The sequence below is a fragment of the Pelodiscus sinensis genome, chromosome 12, assembly GCF_049634645.1.
Source record: "Pelodiscus sinensis isolate JC-2024 chromosome 12, ASM4963464v1, whole genome shotgun sequence".
NCBI classification, from domain to species: domain Eukaryota; kingdom Metazoa; phylum Chordata; order Testudines; family Trionychidae; genus Pelodiscus; species Pelodiscus sinensis.
Window position 1 is genome coordinate 20881205 of NC_134722.1, and position 27803 is coordinate 20909007.

General features: G+C 43.4%; 1 protein-coding gene across 2 annotated transcripts in view; it reads left to right on the forward strand.

The window, feature by feature from the left end:
- The window catches only part of LOC102463045 (transcription initiation factor TFIID subunit 4-like), a 274989-nt gene that overhangs the window by 20137 nt on the left and 227049 nt on the right, over nt 1–27803 (forward strand). For both annotated transcript variants that reach the window (XM_075940091.1, XM_075940090.1), the window contains exons 3-6: nt 12549–12686; nt 13228–13455; nt 14303–14425; nt 17782–17871. In XM_075940091.1, the coding sequence (XP_075796206.1) occupies nt 12549–12686; nt 13228–13455; nt 14303–14425; nt 17782–17871 (579 nt within the window). The remainder of the gene's footprint in view (nt 1–12548; nt 12687–13227; nt 13456–14302; nt 14426–17781; nt 17872–27803) is intronic.

Here is a 27803-nt window from a genome sequence, read left to right on the forward strand (position 1 = left end):
TGGTGGGGTGGGACTTGGGTACAATAGTGGAGAGCAGGCTAAGTTGGAGGAGGGAACACAGTGAATACGTTAGGGGAGGTGGGGAGATGCCCCAAAGCAGGGCAAGTGGGGTACAGCTTTGTGTGTGCATAGGGGATGGAGAGGAGTATGTATGTGTCTGGCTCAGCATGCCTGTTGTAGGACATGAGATCTACAACTGCATAAATTACTATCAGTTCCTACTAAGAGAGTATCTTTTCTGATTAAAAAGACCAGGAAGTGGAATAGAAATATACTACATTAATTCAAAGTTAAAATTGTGTGGTGGTATATCATGACTTCCAAGAATGTTAAGCTGAATAAAACACAAAAATCTGAAAATCAGAAAATACACAGTTAAAACCCTCTGTTCTTTTTCAGATATGCCCCAAAATACTCTATTAACATTTATACCGCTCCTTAGCCAGCTCCACAGTTGCTGAAATATACAAGGTTTTCACTCTTTTTAGAAGCCATTCATTTTTACCCACAGGATTCTACACAACAGTATTAAAGGCGAAAGAGACGGGGAGGGTTGCCCTTGTCACTTATCCCCTTCAAGCAGTGCCTTAGTATGCACATTCTTATACTGGTCCTTGGCATAATACAATTCAGGAGATTCCAGACCTCTCACTCTTAGCCAACTCCCAAGAAGAAATACAGCACATGTACAATTTAAGATTCAAATCAGAGACTTTTACAACTCCTTACTCATAAGATGGCATCAACCTGCACTATCACTTAACCATCATTAAAGCATCATATTCCTTTCATATTCCCGTTTACTGATGACAATATTATAACAAAAGACCTATTAACATAACCTACACAATTCTGCAATGAAGGGATGCATATTGAATCCTGAAGGTACATACGCAATTCTCCCCTTTTCTTACACATGAGAAGGTAGAAAATATAGATCTCATGTCACAATCATAGCTCTGTCATGCACAATGACAAGGTACGAAGCAGCAATAACTACTCCCTCCACCACTGAGTGCAGATAGAGCTGACACCAACTATATTCACTTTACCTGGAGTGTATTCAGATAACAAATGCTTGGACTGTGCTTATATCCCATGTTCCCTCTAGGCTGTGCAGCAGCACAGCTTCACAGGTGATTAATCCACCCCACTCAGTCAGAGGCTCAGGGCTCTGTGCATGGAGCTGATTGACTGGGCGGGGCAGATTAAGCTCCTGTGAAGCTTAGAGGGAACACAGTTTATATCCCAGGTCACAACAAAAACCCTTTGTAATAAAACCGCTGGGCCTTTGCTGATTATATAGTTACACAATTCTTAGCTGATTATATAATTACACAATTCTGCCTTGAAATGATGCTTAGTGGATTCTGAAGATTCATATACACATTGGAGAGTGCAAAACATAGCTCTAATGTCATAATTACAGCTCTGTAATTGTGACCTTGTTTTACAAATACACCTTTACCAAGCAGTCCCAATGTTGCCTCCACCATTTAGTGTTGGTGTATCCCATGCACTGACTGCACCTGGAATCTATCAGAGTAATTCTCATTAGCTACTGCCTCCTATAGAGAAGTACAGGGACACAGACAGCCTTTGTTTCATCTTTGTCCTTTAATAGTGTAAGGCAGAATACTGTGAAGGAGAGTGGCTTTTAAAAGAGAAGCTTGTACATTTCAGCCACTGTAAGATTGGTAGCATACATGTCCCAATGGAGCATATTTGGCCATTGCTGAAAGAGGGCAGAATAGAAGTTGTATTAAGGATGTTAAGTAGAATGTAATTGACTAATTGAATAGTCGATGCATATTTGCATCGACTCTTTGATTCGTTGATAGGGCAGTGCTGCCCCCGTTTCAAAGGGGCAGCGCCGCTTAGAGCCCAGGATCAGCTGGGGACTCTCCAACCAATCCCAGGCTCCATGTGGCACTTCTTCTCGGAGCCCAGGATCAGTTGGGGACTCCCCAGCTGACCACTGGCTCAGTGTGGAGTTGCCCTTTTGAAATGCTGCCATGGTGTTTCTAAGTGGCAGCGCTGTGTGGAACCTGAAGTCAGCTGAGGAGGCCCCAGCTAATCCCAGGCTCTGTATGGTGCTGCTGCTTTGAGCTCAGGATTAGCTGGGGACTCCCTGCTGACCGTGGGCTCCGTGCGGTACTGCTGCTTTGGAGTGCCCTCCTCTTCACCCCACCCCTTTGCTGCCTCTATCTGATAGAGGCAGCAAGAGGGGTGGGAAGCGACTAGTTGACTACCCTGTCAACTGTCTGATAAGCATTTGCTTATTGGGTAGTCATCTAGTCCTTAACATCCCTTTTACAGATAACCTTTACTGTACATTTCCTTGTTTTCAGCAGTTAGTTTTGCTCAGCTCACTGTTCTGCAAAGGTATGACATACCACAGGCAACCTTAACTGTGTTAATGTAATTTTTTGCTATTGATCAGCACAGCATTGGCTAACATGATTGATTGAGAGAAAAAATGTCTTCACACTGTGCAAGGGAAATTGTCCTATAATTGTATCAGGTACAACAATGTTTGAAAATTGCTGTCTGGCAGTGTTTGTGGTGGTATTTGGGATGTGCCATAGTCTGAACATGCTCTTGTGCTTGAATGTGAAGGAAAATGAAAGATAACAATACAAGAAGAGCCATACTGGGGTCAGACCAATTGTTTGTCTAATTCAGTGGTCTCTAAACTTTTTATGCCCATAATTGCTTTTTGAGTTTAAGGGCAAATCAAGATCTGCATTGCCCCTTCCCTGAAGTCCTGCCACTTCCCGGAAGCTCTGCCCCACCCAATCCATCTCCCTTGCACCACCTTCACCAACTTTCACTGGGCTGAAGCAGGGAAGTTGGGATTCGGAGGGGAGGTACAGGCTCTGGCCTAGAGCTGGGGGTGGGTTTCACAGTGTGAGAGAGGGCTTTGGGCTGAGCCTGGGGCAAGAATTTGGGGTGCAGGAGGAAGTAACAGGTGCAAGCTCTGGGAGGGAGTTTTGGTGCAGGGTGGGGCTCTGGGCGGGGGCAGAGTGTTGGAGTGCAGGAGGGAACACAGGATGCTAGCTCTGAGAAGGGGATTAGGGCTGAGGCAGGTGCTTGGTGTGCAGAAGGTGGTATGAGGTGCAGATTCTGAGAGGGGGTTTTGGGGAACAGGAAGAGGTATGGAGTGCTGGCCCTGGGAGGGGGTCAGGCTGGGGCAGAGGGTTGGAGTGCAGGAGGGTGCATGGGTTCTGGCTCTGGGAAGGGGCTCAGGGCTGGGACTTGGGGTGTAGGATGGATTATGGGATGCTGACTGTGGGAGGAGGCTGGGGGGGGTCGAGTGTGGCCTCTTGTTGGGTGGCACTTATCACTGCCAGCTCCTGGTTGGCAATACAGCAAGACTAAGGTTAACCCTGCCTGCCCTGGACTCATGTGCTCTCAGTAGGGGCTAATGTACCCCTCTCTGCTGTCACCGCTTCTTCTGCTCCCACTGGTCATAGCTCCCTGTTCCTAGCGACGGGGGCTCTAGGAAGCAGCGCTTGCAGATAGGAACAGTGCGCTGAGACTCCTGTCCACCCACCACACATGTAGGGCCTAGGGTTGTCAATTTGTAGACGACTACACGATTAACAGATAAGCCTGGGCTTATTGGTTAATCTTGTTAACTACCTCCACTTCTTCCCCCCACCCCTCCATCCCCACTGCCTATGTAACAGAGGCAGCAAGTGCCCATGAGGAGCTGATTTAAAAGCTGGTTCCCCATGAGCACCTGATCCGCCTTCCCTCTCCCCTGCACTGCTGTCTCTGATTGAAAGGCAGTAGAACCAAGAGTGACTGAGGGGCGGGAGGAGAGACAGGGCAGGCAGAAGCGGATATATGTGGGGAGCCAGCATTCAAGTAGGCTCCCTATGCGTACCAGTGGTTTGTACACAGCTACTCCCACCGGCTCCATGGACCTGCCTGCCCCCTCCAACCTTGCTTCCTCCTAGTGATGTGAGGTGAGAATATTCTCTGGATAATATTTTCCGAGAACAAGAATATTCTGAGAATTTTCCAATTTTTCTCCAAAAGATTATTCCTGAGAATTTTTGAGAATTTTCTAATTTTTCATTTCATCTTGAAATAATATATTGTATTCAACTTTTAGAACACCCTGAATTTTAAAGAGCTTTCTTGATCGTTCAAGATAGTTTCAGAACATTCCAGAATGTTATGGAACTTTCTAGAACAATCATGAGTCAGGGACTTTCTGGAAGCATCACAAAAAGTATATAAAGAGGCAATAACACATTTATTTTGTGAAAGGTGTAGTTGTATTTTCAGCAGTATGAAAAGAAGAACTAAGCCTAAAAGTGATGTGTGGTATTATTTCCTTCATAAAACAGTTAAAGACAAAGTGTTATATGAATCTAAGTGCTGCTGTTCATCCATCGAGGTCGATGAGGACCACCCAGTGTCATCAGTTTAGTTGCGGGTGGGTTCGGAGATGGCTGATTAGTCCAATCCGAGCCCGAAATTGACGGTTACAGTGGGGACATGAAAGATCGGACTGCTGACCGGAGGAAGAGAAGATACCAGCCCTGGACTTGCGAAGAAGACGTTTCTCTGCAGCATAACGCAGTCTCTTTTGTTCGTGGGCTATTGCACCATCATGTATTCGTCTGTGCCGGGCGGAACGATCATCAGCAATACTCTCCCAATTTCCAGGATATATGTTACAGTTCTTAAGAGAGGCCTTAAGGGTGTCTTTAAATCTCTTCTTTTGACCTCCAAGAGATCGCTTGCCGCGTTGTAATTCACCATAGAGCATCTTCTTGGGCAGTCGATCATCGGACATGCGCACAACATGGCCAGCCCATCTGAGTTGTGCCTTGCAAAGCATGGTGTGAATGCTTGTCATATTAGCCTGTAGAAGAACATCAGTATCTGGAACTTTATGCTGCCATCTTATCTTCAGCAGTTTCCGTAGACAGTTCAGGTGGAAGTGATTCAGCTTTTTCACATGACGACTATATACAGTCCAGGTCTCACAAGCATAGAGGAGGGTGGGCAAGACGACCGCCGAGTAGACTTTTAGCTTGGTCTCAGTCTTAATGCCTCTTCGATTCCAAACATTAAGTTGAAGCCTTCCAAAAACTGCACTGGCTCTGGCGATTCTAGTATTCACCTCCTCGTCGATGTTGGCTGTCGTCGATGTTGGCTGCCTTCGATAGAGTGCTGCCAAGATATGTAAACCTGTCCACATTTTCGAGTTTCTGGCCATTGACAGTGATGGATGGTTCAGTGTAGTCACAGCCAGGAGTGGGCTGATGCAGAACCTTGGTTTTTTTGGTGGAGATCGTGAGGCCGAAGCTCATGCACGCTGAGGAAAATAGATTCATGCAATGTTGCATGCCTTCTTGCGTACTTGAGTTGAGGGCGCAGTCATCCGCAAATAGAAAGTCACGAATGGTCTCGACCTGGACCTTGGTTCTGTTCTGAAGCCTCCTCAAGTTAAATAGCTTTCCATCAAAATGGTAGCGCAAGTCGAACCCGACATTATTTTCTCTAAAGGCATCAATCAGCACAGCAGAGAACATAAGGCTGAAGAGACTGGGGGCCAGGACGCATCCCTGTTTCACACCGTTTGTGACTGCGAATGTCTCTGAATAATTGCCACGATCTTGGACTCTGGCAAGCATGCCGTCATGGAACTGCTTCACCATTTCAATGAAGGTATCTGGGCATCCAAATTTGGCCATAATCTTCCAGAGGTCCTCATGACTGACAGAGTCAAATGCTTTAGTTAGATCCACAAAGACAGTGTAGAGCTGGACATTCTGTTCTTGACACTTTTCTTGTAGTTGTCTGGCGGCAAATATCATGTCAATAGTACCTCATCCTTTCCTGAAGCCACACTGACTTTCCGGCAAGAGACCTTGGTAAAGATACTGTGTGAGTCTGCTTAAAAGTATTCTGACGAGGACCTTTCCTGCAACACAGAGCAGAGTGATTCCTCTGTAGTTGTCACAAGAGTGGCGATTTCCCTTGCACTTGTATTGATGAATAATAGACGCATCTTTGAAGTCTTCCGGAACGCGTTTCTGTTTCCACATCTCACAGAACATTTCGGTAAGCCTCTTAATTAACTTGGGTCCACCAGATTTATAAATTTCAGCTGGAATAGAATTAGCTCCAGGAACTTTACTGTTGGAGAGCAATTCAGTGGCCTTTTGAGTTTCCAGTACTGTTGGAGTATCAGCCAGGCTTTCGTTGATCTCCACCTGAGGTAGGCGGTTTATTGCCTCCTTGTTGATAGAAGAGGGCCTGTTAAGGACATCAGCAAAGTGCTGTGCCCAGTGATAAAGGATCTTCTCCTTATCAATGAGCAAAGTACTACCATCTGCGCTCAAGAGAGGGGATGAACCAGATGTGACTGGGCCATACACAGCCTGAAGAGCATCGTAGAACTTCTTCATATCGTGTCTGTCGGCAAAGGCCTGGATCTCATCGGCTTTCTGGCTCAGCCATGTGTCCTGCATCTCACGTAGCTTCATCTGTACAGTCTGACGTATCTTGGTGAAGGCAACTTTTTTTGCTACAGACTTAGGGTCACTGCTGTAGGCACGATGGAGACGATGTTTTTCATCCAGCAATGCCTTGATTTCTCCACAGTTTTGTTCGAACCAGCCCTGGTGCTTTCTTGTGGTGACGCCAATTAACTCGGAGGCAGTGGAGTACACCAGCTGTTTGAAAGCTGCCCAGCTGGGCTCTATATCAGCGTCAGTTCCAGGGGCTTCCAGCTTAAATGCCAGGGCGTCAGCAAGTGATTGTTGGACGCCGCTGTCTTTCAGTCTGGAGACGTTTAGGCGCTTTGGGACCATAATGCCTTGTGGATGTCTGGGGGGCCGAATCCTAAGGTTCATCTTTGAGATGAGCAGTCTGTGGTCCGTCCAGCAGTCGGCGCCATACATAGCCTTGGTCACACGGACATCCTGTCGGTCTTTCCTACACATTCATACTTATATGAATCTAAGTACTGCAAGGCTGAATACATCAGAAATGCGACAAGGATGAGAGAGCATATTTCCAGTTGTTTGAAGACTCCTGCTTACATCAAGGAAAAGGCAACAAAATTCTCAGAGTCCAGAAGCAGATCACCACAACCATCAACTTCATCAACATCTATAGAACACTGTGATACTGCTAGTGAATTTACATCACCACCTTCCACATCTAGTTCAGCCAAGGTGTCTCACTCTGTAAGTCGCTACTTTGATTCTGTGAATGAAACTGACAACAAAGTTTTGGATGAATTTTTTGCACGAGCTATATTCTCATCGGGATTGCCTCTTTCTCTGGTTGAAAACGAAGATTGGATTACTTTCATGCAAAATTAAGACCATCTTACAAGATGCCATCCAGGTACACACTTTCTAACAAACTTTTGGAAGCTGAATATCAACGTGTTGATTGTCTTATAAAAACAAAAATTGCTGAAGCCTCTTTTTTGCCCTGCGGTGTGATGCTTGGAGCAACTGAAGAAATGAATCTGTTATAAATTTTATTATATCAACACCCCAACCAGTGTTTTACAAGACAGTGGCAACAGGTGTTGAACGCCATACTGCTGAGTCTATGGCATTCCGTATGGAAGAAATAATGACAGAAAAAATAGGCACTGAAAAATTATCACTGATAATGCTGCAGCAATGGTGAAATCCTTATCAATGCTTAACGAAAAATACAGTCACATTGCTATGTACACTTGTACTGCTCGTACATTACATTTGTTAATTGGTGACATCAGTAACTTAAAATCTGTTCAAGAAACTGAAGCTACTTGTAAAGCCATTGTGAAGGAAATTAACAAATTGCAAGTTTTAAGAGCTCATTTAACTGCATTTCAAAAAGAAAAAGTCTGGAAAACTGCTCCAGGTGGAGCTATACTTTTAGCAAGAGAGGATCAACAGAACAGCAGTAACCTTTGTAGGTTGGCACTCATCTCTGGGTAAATTTAGCTCCCATCTAGGAGAGAATATGGAGCACGAGAACAAATTACAGAAAGATGTGCAGCATATAAATACAAGTACAAATTAATAAATTACAATTTATTTAAAATAAAATTAAGAATGTCAAGATTGCAGAAGCAGCAATTCTGAGAGAATATGCATAGTTTGTTTACATTAGAATTGTAATCATCTTGTGAACGTACATTGCCACTTATTTTTTTAACTGAAATAAAGTATTGAAATAAGTACATTTTGACTTGGTGCAGTTAACATTTCTCATGATTAAATTCTAAGCTTTTATTGTATTGCTGAAAAATTGATATGTTAGAAAGTAAATAGTTTTCCTTTCATTAAACTATTGTTGGAGTTTAATATGTTAATTTAAATCTGATTTTAAAATTATGGAAGAAAATCATCACTTTATGTTGACTGCAATTTTTAACACTCCTCTAATAACATACTACAGGGAATTTTTAACATTTTTATATGTTCCTGTCAGTAGGGGGAGAGTTTGTCTTTTCTTTTGATTTTATATCTGTGCTCCTGTGTCTCTCTCTTACCATATAGCTTTATCCTTATGGATAGTTATTGTTGTCTTGTGGAGCTTATCTGCATCATAAAGGTGATGCCCTTGGGGGAGAATGACATCTGACCTGATTATAATAGAAATGCTTTGTGCCTGATTTATGTTATTGGGTCTGAAAAAGCATTCTAATGAAACTGGAAAAGCATTTAGTATATATCCCTTGTCAAAACATCTGTACAATATTCTATTCTTTTTATTCCATGTTTCTGAATGAATTTGATGTAATTCTTCCTTTGTTCTCTGATTGAGATTGTGATACTTAGTTATTTTAACAGTGATTTACATTATAGAATTTTCAAAGCCTGTAGGTTATAGTTTAGATATGTTATTTTTATAAATTGAGAAAGCATAATCTCTAATTCCATTAAGTTTTAATTTCATTACTGATCTATTTTGAAATAATATATTACCATTTTAGAAAAATAAATCAAGCATTAATATTTTATTTGCCTTGTAAATTACTTAAATTATTATAATCTTCAGAGTATTTAAAAATATGTTAAAGCTACTGCATTTCAGCCTTTGAAATTAACATTGGATTAGAGTTAATTAACCCTAAATTAACTAACCCTAAATTTTGAAGTATTATAGTTTTGAAATTTTAAAAAGTAGGTGGGTGCTGCCATCTAGTTTTCACTGATAACTTCTTTTGTCTATTTACATTTTCAGTTTATGTAGTTCAGAGCTTTGTTTTTGAATGTGTTAAGCCAAATTTCCTGATCTTTGTACCTACCTCCTTTATAAGTGGCATGAATGACAGACAGTGTGTAAGAGGAGTGGAGCACTCTCTGTAGCCCTGAAATCTGTGTCTGTTTCCTACATGTATAAATAAAAAGTAAAAAAAAAAAAAAGGGGGGGGGGAGGGATTTCAAGTAATCTGAAACTGATGGTAAAATTACAGTTCCATTGTATACCACCAGTGAAGATTTTTTTATTAAAAAAAAATCTACATGCATTATTAAACACGGAGTCTGTTGCTGTTTTGCCCATATATATATAATCTCTTTAAATGAAAACATACTTTAATGTTAATGAGCTTCAGGGGGTAGCCGAGTTAGTCTGTTTCAGAAAAAAAACATCAAGCAAATGGTCTGGTAGCACTTTATAGACTAACAAAAGATGTAGATGGTATCATGAGCTTTTGTGGGCACAGCCCACTTCTTCAGATGACCGGTCATCTGAAGAAATGGGCTGTGCCCACGAAAGCTCATGATACCATCTACATCTTTTGTTAGTCTTCAAAGTGCTACCAGACCATTTGCTTGCTGTTTTTTTTCTTAATGTTAATGTGTTTAATAAACTGCCTTTGTGTCAGTGAAACTTAATGTAGAACTAAAACTGTCCACAAGGATCTGAAAAATCTTCACTGTTAATTTTAATTCTTTGTGATATTTGCCCTCCGTGTGACACTATTGATCAAGTTTTCTTTGGGAATATTTGGTCATCAGTAATCTACCTATTGCTTTTCTGGAGTGAGTTAAACCTCATTTCACCCATCACTTTTGAGAATTAAATTTCTGAGAGCCTTAATGTACTTTCAGATAATACTAAGTGCTATGTAGTCAGATGTTAATGTGTTCATATCTTCTTTTTGCAGAGCATTTTGAATTTGTTATGGCTTATCTTTATAGACAAGAACACCCTAATCCTAAAATTTAGTTTCAGGAAGAGTTAACATAACCCATATCCAGTGTTTTTCCACACTGAATAACTGGACCTTTTTTCCACTTGTGTCTTTTGATTTATATTTAAAGAATTACTGTCCATGTTTAAAGATCCCAAATTACATCTGTTTAAAAAGCATCACCTTCTGTTCTCCCATGTCCTAACAACTGAAAAAATATTCCTTGAGTATCTGGATATGCCCGGGAGAAGGAAATTTAGCCTTTTTTGAACGCTGAAAAGAATGCAGTTGGCATGTAAAGAGACCAACAGGTACAGTATCAGAGGGTTGACAACACTTTTTTCTGTGAGGTCAAGACTACACCATCTTTCTGTCCTTTGTTCACCATGGATATGTAATTCTTCTAAAAGAAAAATATTAACTGCTGGTATATGTAAATTCTACAATTTATGTAATTGGAATACTCTTAATATAGCAATTTAAACATATTTAGGAAAATACACAAACTACATTTAGATAACATTCTTAAGGTTGCAAAATACAAAATTAAGAAATGCCACCCTTCCTTCTGTGCTGCCTTAGAGCTGGGTGACCAGAGAGTAGGGATGTCAAATTTTGATTAATCAGCTAATTGAATAGTTGATGGAATTTCCATCTACTACTTGATTAGTTGATAAGAGGGGCTTTCACTATCCCACTGTGCCTCTGCCATTGAAATGTACAAGAGCCTGCAGCTCTTGTACATTTCAAAGGCAGAGGCAGCAAGGAGCGGGAGAGTGACTAGTTGAGTATTGACTAGTCTTATTGGGTAAGGCTTATCGGGTAGTTGACTAGTCACTTACATCCTTACTGGAGGGCAAAAAAAAACCTTTGAGAATTACTTATTAGGATGACTAGATGTTCTGATATTGAACCCTTTACTCTGTGTCCCAACTGGTCTATGTTTGGGACACAATTTGTCACAATATTCAGGTGAGGAGGCAGGCAGTGGGTGACCGGGGAGGTGAAGCGATGAATGGTGAAGCCAATGGCAGCCGAGAGGTGGGGTGAGTGAAAAAGGCAAGTTGGAAGGCCAACAGCGAGTTGGGGTTCTGGCGGCGAGCAAGTGAGTGGTAGGAGAGTGATAAGGTAAGTGGCAGGTAGAGGAACTAATGAGCAGCTGGTGGGGAAGGTGATCAGTGGCCAAGGCGTATGGGGAGGAACATGTGTGGGGGGTTAGGACAGAGTGGGGGCAGAGGCAGGTGAATAAAGGAGGGGCCAACAATGCCCCAGTGTGTCCCCATATTTTACTGTTGTGAGCTGGACACGCTACTCCTGATCTGTATAATAGATTCCAGGCTTGTCATTCTATATGCATCTTTGAAGCCTAGAATACCTGGCATCAGTGTGACGTGAAGTAGAGCCCTGCAAATCCACAGGTATCTGTGGATCATTTTTGCAGGTGCTGGATATAAATTTTGTATCTGTGCAGGGCTCTAAAGTGAAGGACTCAGTTACAGTAATGGCTGAAATCTCTTTATGTTTAGAATAACTCAAGGGTGCGTTGTCACTGGGATTCATAGTCAGTTACAACCATTTTTTTTTTTAGTTCTCAGGCATTTTGACTTTCTAAATTACACCTATGCAGTGTTTAACTACAGTAAAGCATTCATCTATGTCATGCCAACAGTACTAGAATGGGGTAGAAAATAACCAGAGCAGCTATTGCTTGACAGTCCCCAGCTGGTCTCACCCCTCTTCAAGCTGTCTCCTGATTTAATCAAGGGTATTTATAGTAAAAGTTATGGACATTTTGCAGGCTGCAAAATTTTGTTTATTGCCCATGACCTGTTCAAAACTTACAAAAAATGCCCATGAATAAATTGTAGCCTTAATCATAATGCATATTCAGAAGGGAGCTGAGGTAAGGTTGCTCAGGCAACTTAATTCTGGCATCTCCTAACTTGGATGTTTGACTTTGCATTCTTAATAATTTTCTTTTAACAGAAATTTTGTCATCTGTAGGACTGGAACCTTTAGTTTGTCCTTTTTCCCTATGTTCTGCTGTATTATATATAGATATTAAGAGGCTTTAGTAATGTTCCTAGCTTTTAGCAATAAGAAACATTAGTTCAAAATAAAATGGTACATACTGCTGCTTATATTCTCACATGTAATGGATATAGGGATGAAGAAAAACCTGGACATTTTTTAGCTGTATATGAATTAAAGAAACTATCTTGCTGTAAGTGTGGAAATTTGCTTTTTGTTGTAAACTGTAGAGATTAATTATTAGATACTCATTTCATTACTGTGTGAAAGAACCTTTGTATTTTTTGCATCTGCAGTAATTTAATGTGTGTGTTTAACACTGTTTCTCTTATTATACTAGCAACCAACTTCTGTAGGTACATCTGCTGTCCACATAGGACTTCCAATGCAAGCCAAAGTTGTACAATCAACTGCTACATCAGTTAGTGCTACATCTACTGTGAGCTTACAAGGGAGCTCCACTCTGTCACACACTACAGTAAGTATTAAAAGTGTTACCAGACAACATGAACAAAAACTAATGCCAATGCAACCAGTCATAAAGGTAAGGCTTTCTAAATGAATGTTGGTGATAATTATTAATAAATTACTTGTGTTACCAACAGAAAAAAATGTGTTTACCTGTAAGTTTATTTTCCAAATACAGTGAGGGTGAAACTCACTGCCATTGGATTTACACACACTAATACTAATGGTAAATTTGCCCCTCATGCTCTCTAATGTGAAAGAACCAGATTACAGCACTCATATTCATGTTTAAAAATACATTTCTCCTTGAATAGTTCCATTGAAATTAAAGGGACCATTCAAAGAGTAAAAAAATCACGAGAAAGGTGTGACACAGTTGGGCCCTCAAATTGTTACCTTAAGGAAGAATATTTTGTTGTTGCAATAAACTGCTAAATTCAGCAGTAGAAGGCAATTGTAAGTTGGCAATTTTGAGGTTTTAAAGATTTATTGTAAAATAAAAAAATTTAAAGAAGGTAATAATCTGTTTTTTATATTAACAATGTTATCAGGTATCGGGAGCTACTACAAATGCTCAGAACTTAATGAAAACAACAGTAGCAACTGGAACCCTAGCAACTCAACAACCTATGGTAATTTCTGGAGGACAAACTCAAACAGCAGCACAGCCTCAAGGTCAGCCTCAGTTGCCACTTCCACCTTATACTACAGCACAAGTACCAGCACAACCCCAGGTCATACCTAGCTCTCCTGTACCAGGGACTACAGTTGTATCACAGGTTTGTGTCTAAGTTCTGGAACATTTGAATGTTGAAAATATTAGTAGAGGCATTGTTTCTTGCTTATGTGCGTGCTTTTCGGTTTTATTTAATACCAGGAAGAGCTGTCCCACCAATCCAATTCCCATAACATCTTGTAGAGAACACATTTTAACTAACTGACAATTGGCCAACTTTGCCCAAGAGTTATGCAGTGTAATGTGTATTTCTATAATTGGAACAAATAGATCTCTAATTATACTGCTGGCCTCCAATTTTATAATGACCACGCATCTATTCATGTTGTTCTATAATATCAGTGGGTGTGTCCTCAGTAGACAGAAGACCATTAATTTGAAAGTTCATGGTGGTTTAGGATTAGAGCATATGTAAACTGATAAAATAAAGTGGTATGTAGACATGATAGTATTTGAAATGTATTTATTTATTGATTGTACAGTTGATATTATATTAAAATAGTAACTTAAAAAGTTAAAATAGTAAAGAGAAACTGTGAATTTAGTATCTGCCACCTCAATAAGCGTGTGGATTTTTTACATATTTCATGATGGTTTTTCATCATTTAGGGTTACAGTTCCATGAACGATGAAGGATATAATGAATGATACTACATCAGACATAAAAATATTTCTGTGATTAATTTTGTTAGTAATGCTATCGTATGACTATTAGTGATTAAATGAAGTGAGAGTGCCAAACTACAGCACAATAGCCAAGTAACTGAAGACACTTCTCAAATGGCTTTTATTTGGATAAGAACAGTTATAGTTTTCTCATTATGTACAATTATTAGGTGACGCAGTGAACAATATCAAAATATTACGTGTATCTAATTTTTTAAAAACAGGAAATGCAAGAGAATGTGAAGAAATGTAAAAACTTTTTAGCTACCTTGATAAAACTTGCTTCCCACAACTCACCTTCTGCAGAAACATCCCATAATGTGAAATCACTGGTTCAGGATTTGCTGGTAAATATTAAGCTGTTGTTAATTGTATATTGTGCATGCCATTTATACAGGCTGAAAATCTTTGCTGTATGTGTTACTATTCTATCTTTAGCTTCTGCTTGCAGTTCAGTGTTAAAAGGCAAAAGTGTTGCATAAAAAGTAATATGGATTTCTGAATACAACCTCACAATTTCATTGTTAATTAAGTTGTATTTTCTTTTGTAGTGGGTTAAAATACTGATTGTCACAATATTTAATAAAGATGAACAACACACTTGTTTTGATGAATAATATTTTGATAACGTTTATTTAGAAATATTTTAAATATTTTTTTTTAGAATGCTTTGTCATTCTGATCCTGTAACCTGTGGTCTCTTATGTGACATTTAAAGTCCATTCAAATAATCTAGGTTTGATATCGACGTAGGGATCCTCCTTTCTGGAGCAGATTACAGAATAAGGAGGGGACTAACTAAAACACTTTTTCTGAGACATGACTAAGACCAAGATTCTGCAAGCAGATCCCTGAGGTCTTTTTGCAGTAATGGGGCCTGAATTAGGGTTGTTAAATATTGAGTAATCGACTAATTGAATAGTGGATGCATTTTGCATTGACTATTCGATAAGTCGATAGGGCTCCTCCGCCTTTGAAGTGCTGTGTGGAGCCCAGAGTCAGCAGGGGTGCTGCCACTTTGAATCATCACAGGGAGCCTGGCATCAGACCCCTCGCAACATTTCAAAGCATTCAGTGCCCTGTGGAGCCTGCGACCATCTGAGGACTCCCCCACAGCATTTTAACGCGGCAGCACCCTGTGAAGTCTGGGATCAGCTGGGGACTCCTCCACTGATCCCAGGCTCCAAGAGTGCTGCTGCTTTGAAGTACCCCCTCTTGTTCCCCCCCTCTTGCTGCCTCTTTCTGATAGAGGCAGCAAGGAGAGGGGGGAAGCAACTAGTTGACTAACCTGTTGACTATCCGATTAGGATTTGCTTATCGGAGAGCTGACTAGTCGTTCACATCCCTAGCCTGAATGTCTGTGGATTTTAAAAATTCCACACTTAAATGATGTGTGGTAGGGATGTTAAATTTATGTTGTTTTAGTAATCGATTAGTCAATAGAATTTTCATTGACTACTCAATTACTAGATAGGGGAAGGCAGCCCCACTTAGTCCTGGCTCATGTCAGGACCAAACCCTGTTGCAACTCCGTAAATTAAAAGGCAGTAGGAGGCAGGCAGTCTGCCCCCGGCTCATACTACATTTTAAATTTCAGAGCCACAGTGCAGTTTGATCCCCAACCTGGTGCAACCAGGGGCTGAGCTGGGCTGCTAGCTCACTTGGCTCCACAATTTAGTAGGAGCCAGACGGGCAGGCAGTCCAGCTCAGTCCCTGCTCATGCCAGATTGGGGACCAAACCACACTGTGTGTGTGCAGTTTAAAGCGCATCAGGAGCTAGGGGGCAGGTTGCCTGACTCCTACTGCATTTTAAATTGCAGTTGCAGTAGGGTTTGGTTGTGGTGCAAGCCAGAACTGATCAGGGCTGCCTGCCCAGCTGGTAGCAGCCTTTATCCGTGGAGGGTCCCAACTTCCTGCTGGGATCCCCTGAGGCCATGGGCTGCTGCCAGAGCAGCCTCCCCTGCTCCCTCTCCCTGCTTCCTCTGATAGAGGCAGTGGGTAGAGAGGAGCAGAGGCAGTGCTGGGGGGAACTGGCTCCTGCTCCCCCCCCTTTTGCAGCCTCTGATATAGAGGCAGCAAAGGGGAGGAGGGTAAGAAAGTGAGTAGTCAACTCAACTACCTGATAAGCTTAAGTTTATGGCGTAGTTGACTAATTGACTACTCTCTTATACTCCTAATATTGGCCAAAATAGTGCTTTTGGTATATGGAATCCATGTGATTGGTTCTGCAGAAAAAATGACTTATGGTAGCCTCCAGCACTACAAATGTTTCAGTGTACATTATGGAACAGCTACACACAGCAAACAGACTTTATCAAAGGCTTTGACAAATAGTCAAGTTCACATACTTTGTGTATGCCAAAATTTTTATTTAAAACAGTTAATTTAGCCTATCAGAATGTAGACCTGAAAGATGATGATGGTTATGAATTGATCATCAAGGACTACTTGCACATTTTAAAAATTTTTATTTGGAAAGTCTATGACTCTTTCCCTAATAAAGGCAATTCTCTCTCACTCTCAAGGGCTGAGGGGCAGAATTAGGCCAGGGACAGTGTTGGGTCTCCCCAAATCAAGCCACAAGCACAGGGGCCCAGTCACATGGAGTGAGAGCCTGCCAACAAAAATAGTAGTGGTTCCAATAAAAATTAGCTTGAACTTTTGAAAATTAATAATTCTAAAGCGTTAATGTTTACAATATTGAAAAATAAATATAGCAGGTATATTTTGTTGCTTCCCTACTATATTATATTAACCGCATGGAGGTTCAAGAGTGTGATAGTTGTATCTTTAGACAGCCTGTAAAAGTTTTTAGCTAATGATAGTTTCAGAAACATTAAAAACTTATTTAGCTTCAGTAGATCCTTCATCTTCACAAATAAACACACATACTGGTACATTTAATTCTTTTAAATCAGATGTTGGAAATTCTACTTGTTCACCAATCTGGATGTTGTTTTTTAACCATTGAGTAAAATATCTTGTTCTTATTCTGACAGATTTTATGCGAGGGCTAGTAAATGTGTAATGATTTTCCAAGGTTGTTTTTAAACACCAGTTTTTAGATTAGTGTTTTAAATAAATCACTGTCTGAAAGTTATCGGCAGAATGGAAATATTGAATAAAGACTTTCATGTTTGTGGGCTTTAACTGTTTCTTTAAGTGTGTATCCTTGAGGGAGTTGCATACATAAAGGTCACAGATTCCTGAGTTCTGTGAAGCACAGTTTGGCTACGTCTACACTGGGCCCTTTTTCGGAAGGGGCATGCTAATTTTGAAAGTGGGAATAGGGAAATCCGTGGGGGATTTAAATATCCCCCACGGATTTAAATAAACATGTCCGCCGCTTTTTTTCCGGCTTGGGGAAAAGCCGGAAAAAAAGCGTCTAGACTGGCCCGATCCTCCGGAATAAAGCCCTATTCCGGAGGATCTCTTATTCCTACTTCAAAGTAGCCGAAAAAGGGGCCAGTGTAGACGTAGCCTAGGTGTACATACGTACATACACACTCACACCCACATTCCCGATAGAAGGATTTTATAACAGTGGATGAGTTTGAGGGACTTTGAACTTTAAAAGTTCCTGTTGATTTGAGAGTTATCTATAGAGATATATAAATATTTCCCGAATATTATCCTGTCTTACTACATTCTTTGAGAAAACAGAAAAATGCCAAATAGTTATTTTTTTCTTTTTCCCCTCCAGGATGCAAAGATTGATCCAGAAGAATTTACAGGCCGCCTTCAGTCAGAGTTGAAATCATCTCCTCAGCCATATCTAGTACCTTTTCTGAAGGTAAATATAAATATTGTTTAGATCTCAAATTTATCTATTGAATAGTTTCTATTACTTAAGGTTTTAAATTTTTTTGAATGTACAGACTAGCACAGAACCCAAACAGGTTGGACCATCTAGAACATTTTAGTTAAGAATATGTAGTAAAAGAAAACCAAACTCTAATTTTAAAACAAATATTCTGTCATTTACTTATATATAAATATATTATATTCCTATATTTAAATAGAAAATCTGAAGAAATGCATTTTCTTTAGTGGATTTATTACATCACATTTAATGTGGATAGCTCAAGACCACCACACATGACTTTGGACATCTTACAGTGTTAATGGATTTACTTTTTTAAGACAATCACAGTATTGCCTATAATAAAGTACACCAGTCAGAAGTGGTATAGTAGGTTACTTCATCAGTATGTTTGTAGTACCCATGTTGAGATATTTAGGCAAGAAAAAAGCACTAGAAAAAAACTAAGAGCGATCAATACATTCAGTGTACATGTCTGTTTGTAAGGGAGATTCTTCTTTGAGTACTTGCTTGTGTCCATTCCACTTAGATGTGTGCACGGATTGTCGGAGAGTTTTCCCTTAGTGGTTCCCATCGGGCCAGCCGGGGAGAACCCTGGAGTGGTGGCTGCTATATCGGTGCATATTTATCCCCGCTGGCTCTCCACTCCCTCAGTTCCTTCATACCGCCCGTGACGGTTGTTGGAGCTTCCTTCTCGCTTGTTCATAGCCATGCTCCCAGCAGTATCTGCAAGTCCTTTAGACTATCATAGAATCATAGAATACTAGGACTGGAAGGGACCTCGAGAGTTCATCAAGTCCAGTCCTCTGCCCTCATGGCAGGATCAAATACTGTCTAGACCATCCCTGATAGACATTTATCTAACCTACTCTTAAATATCTCCAGAGATGGGGATTCCACAACCTCCCTGGGCAATTTATTCCAGTGTTTGACTACCCTGACAGTTAGGAACTTTTTTCTAATGTCCAACCTAAACTTCCCTTGCTGCAGTTTAAGCCCATTGCTTCTTGTTCTATCCTCAGAGGTCAAGATGAATAAGTTTTCTCCCTCCTCCTTATGACACCCTTTTAGATACCTGAAAACTGCTATCATGTCCCCCCCACCCCCTTCTCTTTTCTAAATTAAACAAACCCACAGCCCACTTTCTTTATAGGTCATGTTCTCTAGACCTTTAATCATTCTTGTTACTCTGGACCCTCTCCAATTTCTTCACATCTTTCTTGGAATGTGGTGCCCAGAACTAGACACAAGACTCCAACTGAGGCCTAATCAGTGCACAGTAGAGCGGAGGAATGACTTCTCATGTCTTTCTCACAACACACCTGTTAATGCATCCAGAATCATGTTTGCTTTTTTTGCAACAGAATCACAGTGTTGACTCATATTCAGCTTGTGGTTCACTATAGCCCCTAGATCCCTGTCTGCCATACTCCTTCCTAGACAGAAGACTAGAAAAGGGCAAATATTGTGCCCATCTATAAAAAGGGGAATAAGAACAACCCAGGAAACTACAGACCAGTCAGTTTAACGTCTGTCCCAGGGAAGATAATGGAGCAGGTAATTAAGGAAATCATATGCAAACACTTGAAAGGTAATAAAGTGATAGGGAATAGCCAGCATGGGTTTGTGAAGAACCAGTCATGCCAAACTAATCTGATAGCTTTCTTTGATAGGATAACGAGCCTTGTGGATAAGGGAGAAGCGGTGGATGTCATATACCTAGACTTTAGTAAGGCATTTGATACGGTCTCGCATGATATTCTTATTGACAAACTAGGCAAATATAACTTAGATAGGGCCACGATAAGGTGGGTGCATAATTGGCTGGATAACCGTAGTCAGAGAGTTGTTGTTAACGGTGCTAAATCCTGCTGGAAAGGGATAACAAGTGGAGTTCCGCAAGGGTCTGTTTTGGGACCTGTACTGTTCAATATCTTCATCAATGATGTAGATATTGGGATAGAGAGTACGCTTATTAAGTTTGCAGATGATACCAAACTGGGTGGGGTTGCAACTTCTTTGGAGGATAGGGACATAATTCAAAATGACCTTAGCAAGTTAGAGAAATGGTCAGAGGTAAACAGGATGAAGTTTAATAAAGACAAATGCAAAGTGCTCCACTTAGGAAGGAACAATCAGTTCCATACATACAAGATGGGAAGCGACTGTCTAGGAAGGAGCATGGCGGAAAGGGATCTAGGGGTCATAGTGGACCACAAGTTGAATATGAGTCAACAGTGTGATGCTGCTGCAAAAAAAGCAAATATGATTCTAGGTTGTATCAACAGGTGTGTTGTAAGCAAAACTCGTGAAGTCATTCTGCCGCTCTACTCTGCACTAGTTAGGCCTCAGCTGGAGTACTGTGTCCAGTTCTGGGCGCCACATTTCAAGAAAGATGTGGAGAAATTGGAAAGGGTACAGAGAAGAGCTACAAGAATGATTAAAGGTCTAGAGAACATGACCTATGAAGCCAGGCTTCATGAACTGGGCTTGTTTAGTTTGGAAAAAAGAAGATTAAGGGGGGACATGATAGCGGTTTTCAAATATCTAAAAGGGTGTCACAAGGAGGAAGGAGAAAATTTGTTCCTCTTGGTTTCTGAAGACAGGACAAGGAGTAATGGGCTTAAAGTGCAGCAAAATTCCTAACTGTCAGGGTGGTCAAATATTGGAATAAATTGCCAAGGGAGGTGGTGGAATCTCCCTCTCTGGAGATATTTAAGAACAGGTTAAACAGACATCTGTCAGGGATGGTGTAGACAGAACTTGGTCCTGCCTTGAGGGCGGGGGCTGGACTCGATGACCTCTCGAGGTCCCTTCCAGTCCTATGATTCTATGATTCTTGTTGCTTTCTATTCTGTATGTGTGAAACTGATTGTTCCTTCCTAAGTGGAGCATTTTGTATTTGTCTTTATTAAACTTCATCCTGTTTACCTCAGACCATTTTTCCAATTTGTCCAGATCATTTTGAATTATGACCCTATCCTCCAGATTAGTCGCAACCCCTCTCAGCTATCAGCTTGGTTTGACATGATTTGTTCTTTACAAATCCATGCTGGCTGTTCCCTATCACTTTGCCACCTTCCAAGTGTTTACAGGTTATTTCCTTAATTACTTGCTCCATTATCTTCCCTGGCACAGAAGTCCGATCTGTAGTTTCCTGGGTTGTTCTTATTTCCCTTTTTATAAATGGGCACTATATTTGCCCTTTTCCAGTCTTCTGGAATCTCTCCTGTCTCCCATGATTTTCCAAAGATGATAGCTAGAGTCTCAGATACCTCATCTATCAGCTCCTTGAGTATTCTAGGATGCATTTCATCAGGCCCTGGTGACTTGCAGACATCTAACTTTTCTAGGTGATTTTTAACTTGTTCTTTTTTTATTTTATCTTCTAAACCTACCCCCTTCCCATAACATTCACTATGTTAGGCATTCCTTCAGACTTCTCGGTGAAGACCGAAACAAAGAAGTCATTAAGCATCTCTGCCATTTCCAAGTTTCCTGTTACTGTTTCTTCCTCCTCACTGACCAGTGGGCCTCCCCTGTCCTTGGTCCTTTAGCGTAGTTAGCACTTAGTTGATTCCCTTTGTTTCCTTCAAGTTGCTTTCCCTGTTAAGTACTTGTGTAGGTAGTGTTAGATAAGTTGTTGGGTTCACCTGTTGCATCCCCTTCCCTCCAGGTTCTCAGGGCATACCAGGGCCTCACAGCTTTAAGCCCTGCACTGACTGTTCAAAACCTATGCCAGGTGGAGACCCACACGAGTCGTGTTTGAAGTGTCTGGGTGAGGCCCATGTTCCGGTTAACTGCAGAATCTGCTGTAGTTTTAAGCCCTGGATTCAGCGTGAAAGACTGCACTCTGTCCAGCAGTGGATGCAGCCCTGGAGTCCCGCAGCACACCGCCCTCGGTGTGGGAGACACTGCGTTCGTCAGGAACCTCATCAGCTTCGAGGCATCCTGCAGTGTGGAACCTGTCGCAATCCCTGGTGCCTTGCAAGAAGAGGAGGGCCCGGCTTAGCCTGCACTCTCACCCTATTGCACTTGCTCTGGCAATGAGGGTCACTGCTCCTGGGACTGAATGCGGCTGGTCGAGCGCACCCAAGGGCCACAGCATGACGGAGGAGCCCATTCCAGTTGAGAGACCCTCCACTCCAGATATGTTCGAGGTGGCGCGGGAACTGATAGAGTTGACTGCTGACTCACCCTTGCCCCCTCAGGAGCACCAGGACCAGCTTTGGGACCATGTTCCGTCCACAGCGCTGGACCAAGACAGGCCTGCGGTGCCCCGAGCACTGGTGCCCCGTCCAGTGGCACGCTCCCCAGCACTCAACGTCAATGCTGGCACCGTCGGGACCTTCAGCGCCTATAAGCTCCCTCTCTCAGGAGTCCAAAGAGAATTAGGCATCCAGTGTTCTGATCCCAGTGGTCCAGTCCATGGTAGTGGGACACTTAATGCTGCCACCGGCTCTTTGGCTTGGCATGCAGAGCGGTACCGCTCCCTGGGCCCGGCTTTGGCTCCACAGTAGTTGGAGTCTGACTATTCCTCGGAGGCCGATGTGGAGTGGGTGTGGTCTAGGGCACCGGTTTCCCACTCCCAACACCATTCATTCTCCTGGCACTGATCCAGGTCCTGGCACTGCTCTGGATCTCGGCACCACTTTAGGTCCCGACGCAGTTCTCGCTCTCAGCACCATGATCGCTAGGGCAGCATTTTGGGCCTGTCGCAGTCTTGGCCATCGCAGTGGCAACACCTGGAGCAGTGACTGTTTTGGACTCTGTGGGCGTATCACCAAGCCCAGGGGAATGCTCCCTCCATGGTGGGTTCCTCACGTCTGGGCATCTGGGCCCCACCCGTGGCAATCCCAGTGCCCTGTGCCCTGACATCACAGGCCTCGGTGGTGCAGAGTGACTCCTCCCAGTCCCCATCGATAGGGGACGGAGGCCAGGGACCCTCGGGACAGTCCGCCCTGTCTCTGGTGTCAGAACAGCCACTTGAACGGGAGGACCTGACCGTCTGGGAGTACTTGTCGTCTTCTTCCGACGAGGTGCTTGGGCTGGCTTCTTCTTCAGCGCCAGCTATGGATTCCCAGGCCCATCAGGAGCTACTCCGGAGGCTGGCCATGAAACTTGGGGTCCAACTTGAATGGGCCTTGTAGGGCTCCGACCCAACAGTGGACATCCTCAATGAAGGGGTGCCGTCCTGTGTGGCCCTACTTCTGAATAAGAGGGTGGGCAAGATAACCAAGGTCCTCTGGCAGATGCCTGCATCCATTCTGCCCATGGACAAGAGGGCAGAATGGCGGTACTTGTCCCCCAAGTGGGCCATGAGCACCTGTTCTTGCACCTGCTGCCAGGCTTGATAGTGGTGCAGGTGGTGAACCACCATGAGCGCCAAGGTCAGCCGGCTCCAACCCCCAAGAACAAGGAGGCCAAACAGTCTGACCTGCTGGGTCGCAAGGCCTATGCCTCAAGGGGTCTTCTACTCAGGATTGCCAACCAGTAGGTTCTCCTGAGTTGGTATGCTTTTAACTCTTAGGCGGCTATGGACAAGTTTGGTGACTTGCTGTCACAGGACTCGAGGCAGGAGTTTAAGGCCCTCTCCGAGGAGGTCAAGATAGCGTCCTGGGTGGCGCTTCAGGTGTGTCTGGACTCTGCGGATGCGGCAGCCCTCACTATAGTGACAGGTCTGGTCCTGTGCAGGGGCGCCTGGTTACAAGTATCCAGTATCCCACCAGAGGTCCAGAACGGGATCCAGGACCTCCCTTTTGAGGGTGGGGGCCTGTTTTCGTATTGCACTGACACCAGCCTCCATGGGATGAAGATTTCTAGGGCAACCCTTAGGTCCCTAGATATCCACACTCCTGCCCTGCAGAGGCGCTCCCTCCTTAGGGCCCCCACCTTGACCCTTCCAGTAGGGAAGACCAGATTTCTCCAGATGGAGAGGCAGCTATAATAATAACAACAATAATAGAAGCTTCATGGGGTAGCCGAATTAGTCTGTAAAAAGATAAACTTAAAAAACAACAAAATGGTCTGGTAGCATTTTATAGACGAACAAAACATGTAGATGGTATAATGAGCTTTCGTGGGCACAGCCCACTTCTTCAGATGACCAGAGTTTTGGAATAGAAGTGGCAGATGTCCCTTCTGTTTGTCTTTTGACTGGGGGGGGGGGAGGGGGCCAGGCCCTTCCAGCAAGCCCCAGGGCCCCAGGTTGAATCTTTGCTGGTACGAGCAAGGACAGCACACCAGTCTCAGACCAGAGGCCATTTACCGATTTGCCTTTTCCCTTTCTACCGTGCCTGGTCGCATATTGCAATGGACTGTTGGGTTGTGGACATGGTGAGGAGGGGATATTTCATCTCCTTCTGCTCCCACCCCCCTTCTCATCCCCCTTCCCCATCCCTCTTCAGGAACCGTTCTCAAGAGTATCTGCTCAAGTTGGAAGTGCAAAAGCAGTACAGATGGTGCCTTTGGACCTCAGGGGAAAGGGATTCTACTCCTGATATTTCCTGGTCCCAAAGTCCAAGGGTGGATTTCACCCCATTTTGGACCTGAGGGACCTGAATGCGTTCATAGTAAAATCCAAGTTCAAGATGGTGACCCTGGCCTCCATCATTCCCTCTCTAGCTTTAGAAGATGGGTACACTGCCCTCGATCTCAGAGAAGTAAAAATAGGCGTCTTTATCGCACTTGTACACAGGCAGTTCCTCCGCTTCGTGGTGGGCTGCGACCATTATCAGTTTATGGCCCTGCCCTTTGGCTTCTCCATGGCCCCTGGGGTTTTTACGAAGTGTATGGCAGTGGTGGCCACTTTCTTGAGGAAGTGTCGGGTCCAGATTTATCTATATCTGGATGATTGGCTGGTCAAGGGCTCTCCCCCATCGCCGGTTGTCAGCCATATAACTCTTATAAGGAACACCTGCCTGAGGCTGAGCTTTATACTGAACGAGGCCAAATCCACCCTGTTCCCCACCCAAACAATAGAATTCGTGGGAGCTTTCCTGGACCTGACAAGGGCAAGGGCCTTCCTTCCCAGAGAGCGCTTCTCGATGCCGAAAGAGACCATATTACGGCTCCAGTCATTTCCCACCGTGACTGCTGGCTGTTGCATGAGGCTGCTGGGTTTCATGGTGGCCTGTACCTACGTGGTGAGGTTGACCAGACCAAGGTTACTGTGGCTGGCACGGTCCCACAACTCTGCTTTGCAGCACGTGGACACGTTGGTGACAATGCCTGCAGACGTGCTGAGCTCCCTCGACTGGTGGCTGTGCGAGGAGGCGGTGCTCAAGGGGATGCCGATTCTCCGTCGTCCTCTGTCAATCCAGCTTGTAACAGATGCTTCCGATATGGGCTGCACTGTCTGAAGGACTCCTGGGCTACTCACAAATCACTTGGTATTCATATGCAAGTGCATCTAAGGAAACACTTTAAGATGCAGCCTCCTGGATGTTTCTTCCCTGGTCTCCCTAGGAGGACTATACTCTCAGGCAGGGCAGAAACAATTAGTGGGAGTGGTCCTTTCAGTCTTCCACAGGCTAAGACTTGGGTCGTTCGAAACAGCCCTGGAGCCCCAGGGCGAGCTTTTGAAGATGTACCTGAGGGTGGAGCACCAACCCACATCCCAGATATTTGTTCTCCCTTTTGGAATCATCTATCCCACTTCTACCATGCCTTGTCTCAGATTACCACAAATTGCTGGATAATGAGCGCAGTAGAGATGGGATATTCTATCCAATTCCCTGCCCTCCTATCACCCATGTTGCCCCGTTCCTCTTCAGGGACCCTTCTCACAAGCAGCTCCTTATTCAGGTGTATTGAGACAGGGGTTTCTGTTTCAGATATGTTTCTATCCTCAAGGCTAAGAGTGGACTCAGGCCCTTTCTGGACCTGCAAAATCTCAAAGCATTCATAAGAAGGTTCAGGTTTTTTATGGTCTCTTTGGCCATGATCATACCCTCCTTAGATACGGGGAACTGATACATTGTTTTCAATTTGAAGGACATATCAGTCATACTAACACACAGGAGGTTCCTGAGATTCATCATTGATAGTCACCATTATCAATTCACTGTGCTCTCCACAGCCCTATCCGTATTCACACAGTACATGGCACTAGTGGCAGCTTTTCTACGCAGACTTCAGGTACCAGGCTTCCTGTACCTCGATGACTGGTCTCATCAAGGGCCATGTGCAGGAGCAAGTTCTCTATCACGTGGCACTGATTTGAGTAACATTCACTGAACAGGGGCTTATTCTGAATGTACCCAAATCCAAGATGGTCCTGACACAAAAGATAAAGTTAATCGAGGCCCTCCTGGACTCTATGTGTGCAAGAGCATACCTTCCTTGACTCCCGCTTTCATGCAATCAATGATCTCATTGGCAGTCTCCAAAAGTTACCCACCAACATGGCAAGAACTGCCCGAGTCTACTCATGTTCATGGCAGCCTGCACATTTGTTGTGAAGCACACCAGGCTGCACCTTCACCCTCTACACACTTGGTTCGCCAGAGTGTAGAAGCCCAACAGAGACCCACTGGACATTCTGGTCACTCCATCTCAGTTCTCCAACGCCTCAGGAAGTCTGTGTGGGAGTACATTCTGGGTACATTCTACATCCAGATGCAAACCCCAGCCCAGAACTTGGGTACTCTGGTTGCCATCATAACCTTCACCGCACACCAGTGTCGGAGAGCTCAGGGTGGTTCACCTTGCTTGCTAGACCTTTTCTCCCCAATTACTGGTCAGGTGCATCACAGTTTTGACAGACAACACTGCAGCATGTAATATATAAGCAGACAGGGTGATGCTTGCCCCTCTCCTCTTTGCCTAGAAGCCCTTCCTGTGGAACTTTTGTATAGAGCACCACAACCACCTGCAGGCTTTCTATTTGTCAGGGGCACAGAACAACCTATCCAATCACCTCAGCAGTTTCTTCAATACCCATGAATGGTTCCCCAGGGCAGATATTGCACCCTCTATCTTCCAGAGGTGGGGTAATCCCCATATGGACCTATTTGCTGCAAGGTGTAATAGGAAGTGTCACCAGTTCTACTTCTTTGAAACCACGGTCACGGTTCCATGGAAGATGCATTCCACATCTCATGGTCCAAACACCTGTTCTACACATTCCCACCTTCCCACTTGTACACAAAGTCCTTCTCAATACCTGGTAGGACAAGGTGGTGAACATTCTCATAGTGCCAACCCCATGGTAGGATGCTTCCTCAAAGGTCTGAAAAGGCTGTATTCCAGGTCAGACACTTTATTCCTGAATGGGATCTCAACCTGCTCCTGTCTTAACTCATGGGCTCATACTTTGAGCCCCTTGCACCTTTTTCCTTGTCCTATCTGTCCTGGATGGTGGCCTTTCTAGTGGATATAACTTCAGCCAGATGGGTCTCTGAGCTCGGGCCTTTACTTTCGAGCCTCTGTACACTGTCTTCTACAAAGACAAAGAGGAGTTCTACTCAAACCCTGCATTTCTGCCCAAGGTGGTCTCCCATTTCCATAGAAACCAGGACATTTTCCTGCCAGTTTTCTTCCCAAAGCTGCACACCAGCTCTAAGAAGTGGGCTCTTCATTCATTAAACATCGGATGCATTGTAGCATTTTATATTGAATACACACAGCCTTTTGTAAGTCACCATAGCTCTTTATTGTGATAGCTGAAAAAATGAAGGGGCTTTCCATCCCAATGCCTCTCATCATAAATTACACTGTGCATCAAAACCTGCTATGACCTGGTGAAGGTCCCAGGCCCAGTATTCATAGCTCATTCCACAAGAGCACAGCATCCTTGGCAGCATTACTCTCACAAATCCCCATTCAGGACATTTGCAGGGCAGTGATGTGGTTGTTTTTTCACACCTTCACTTTGCACTATGCCAACACTTAACAGAGAA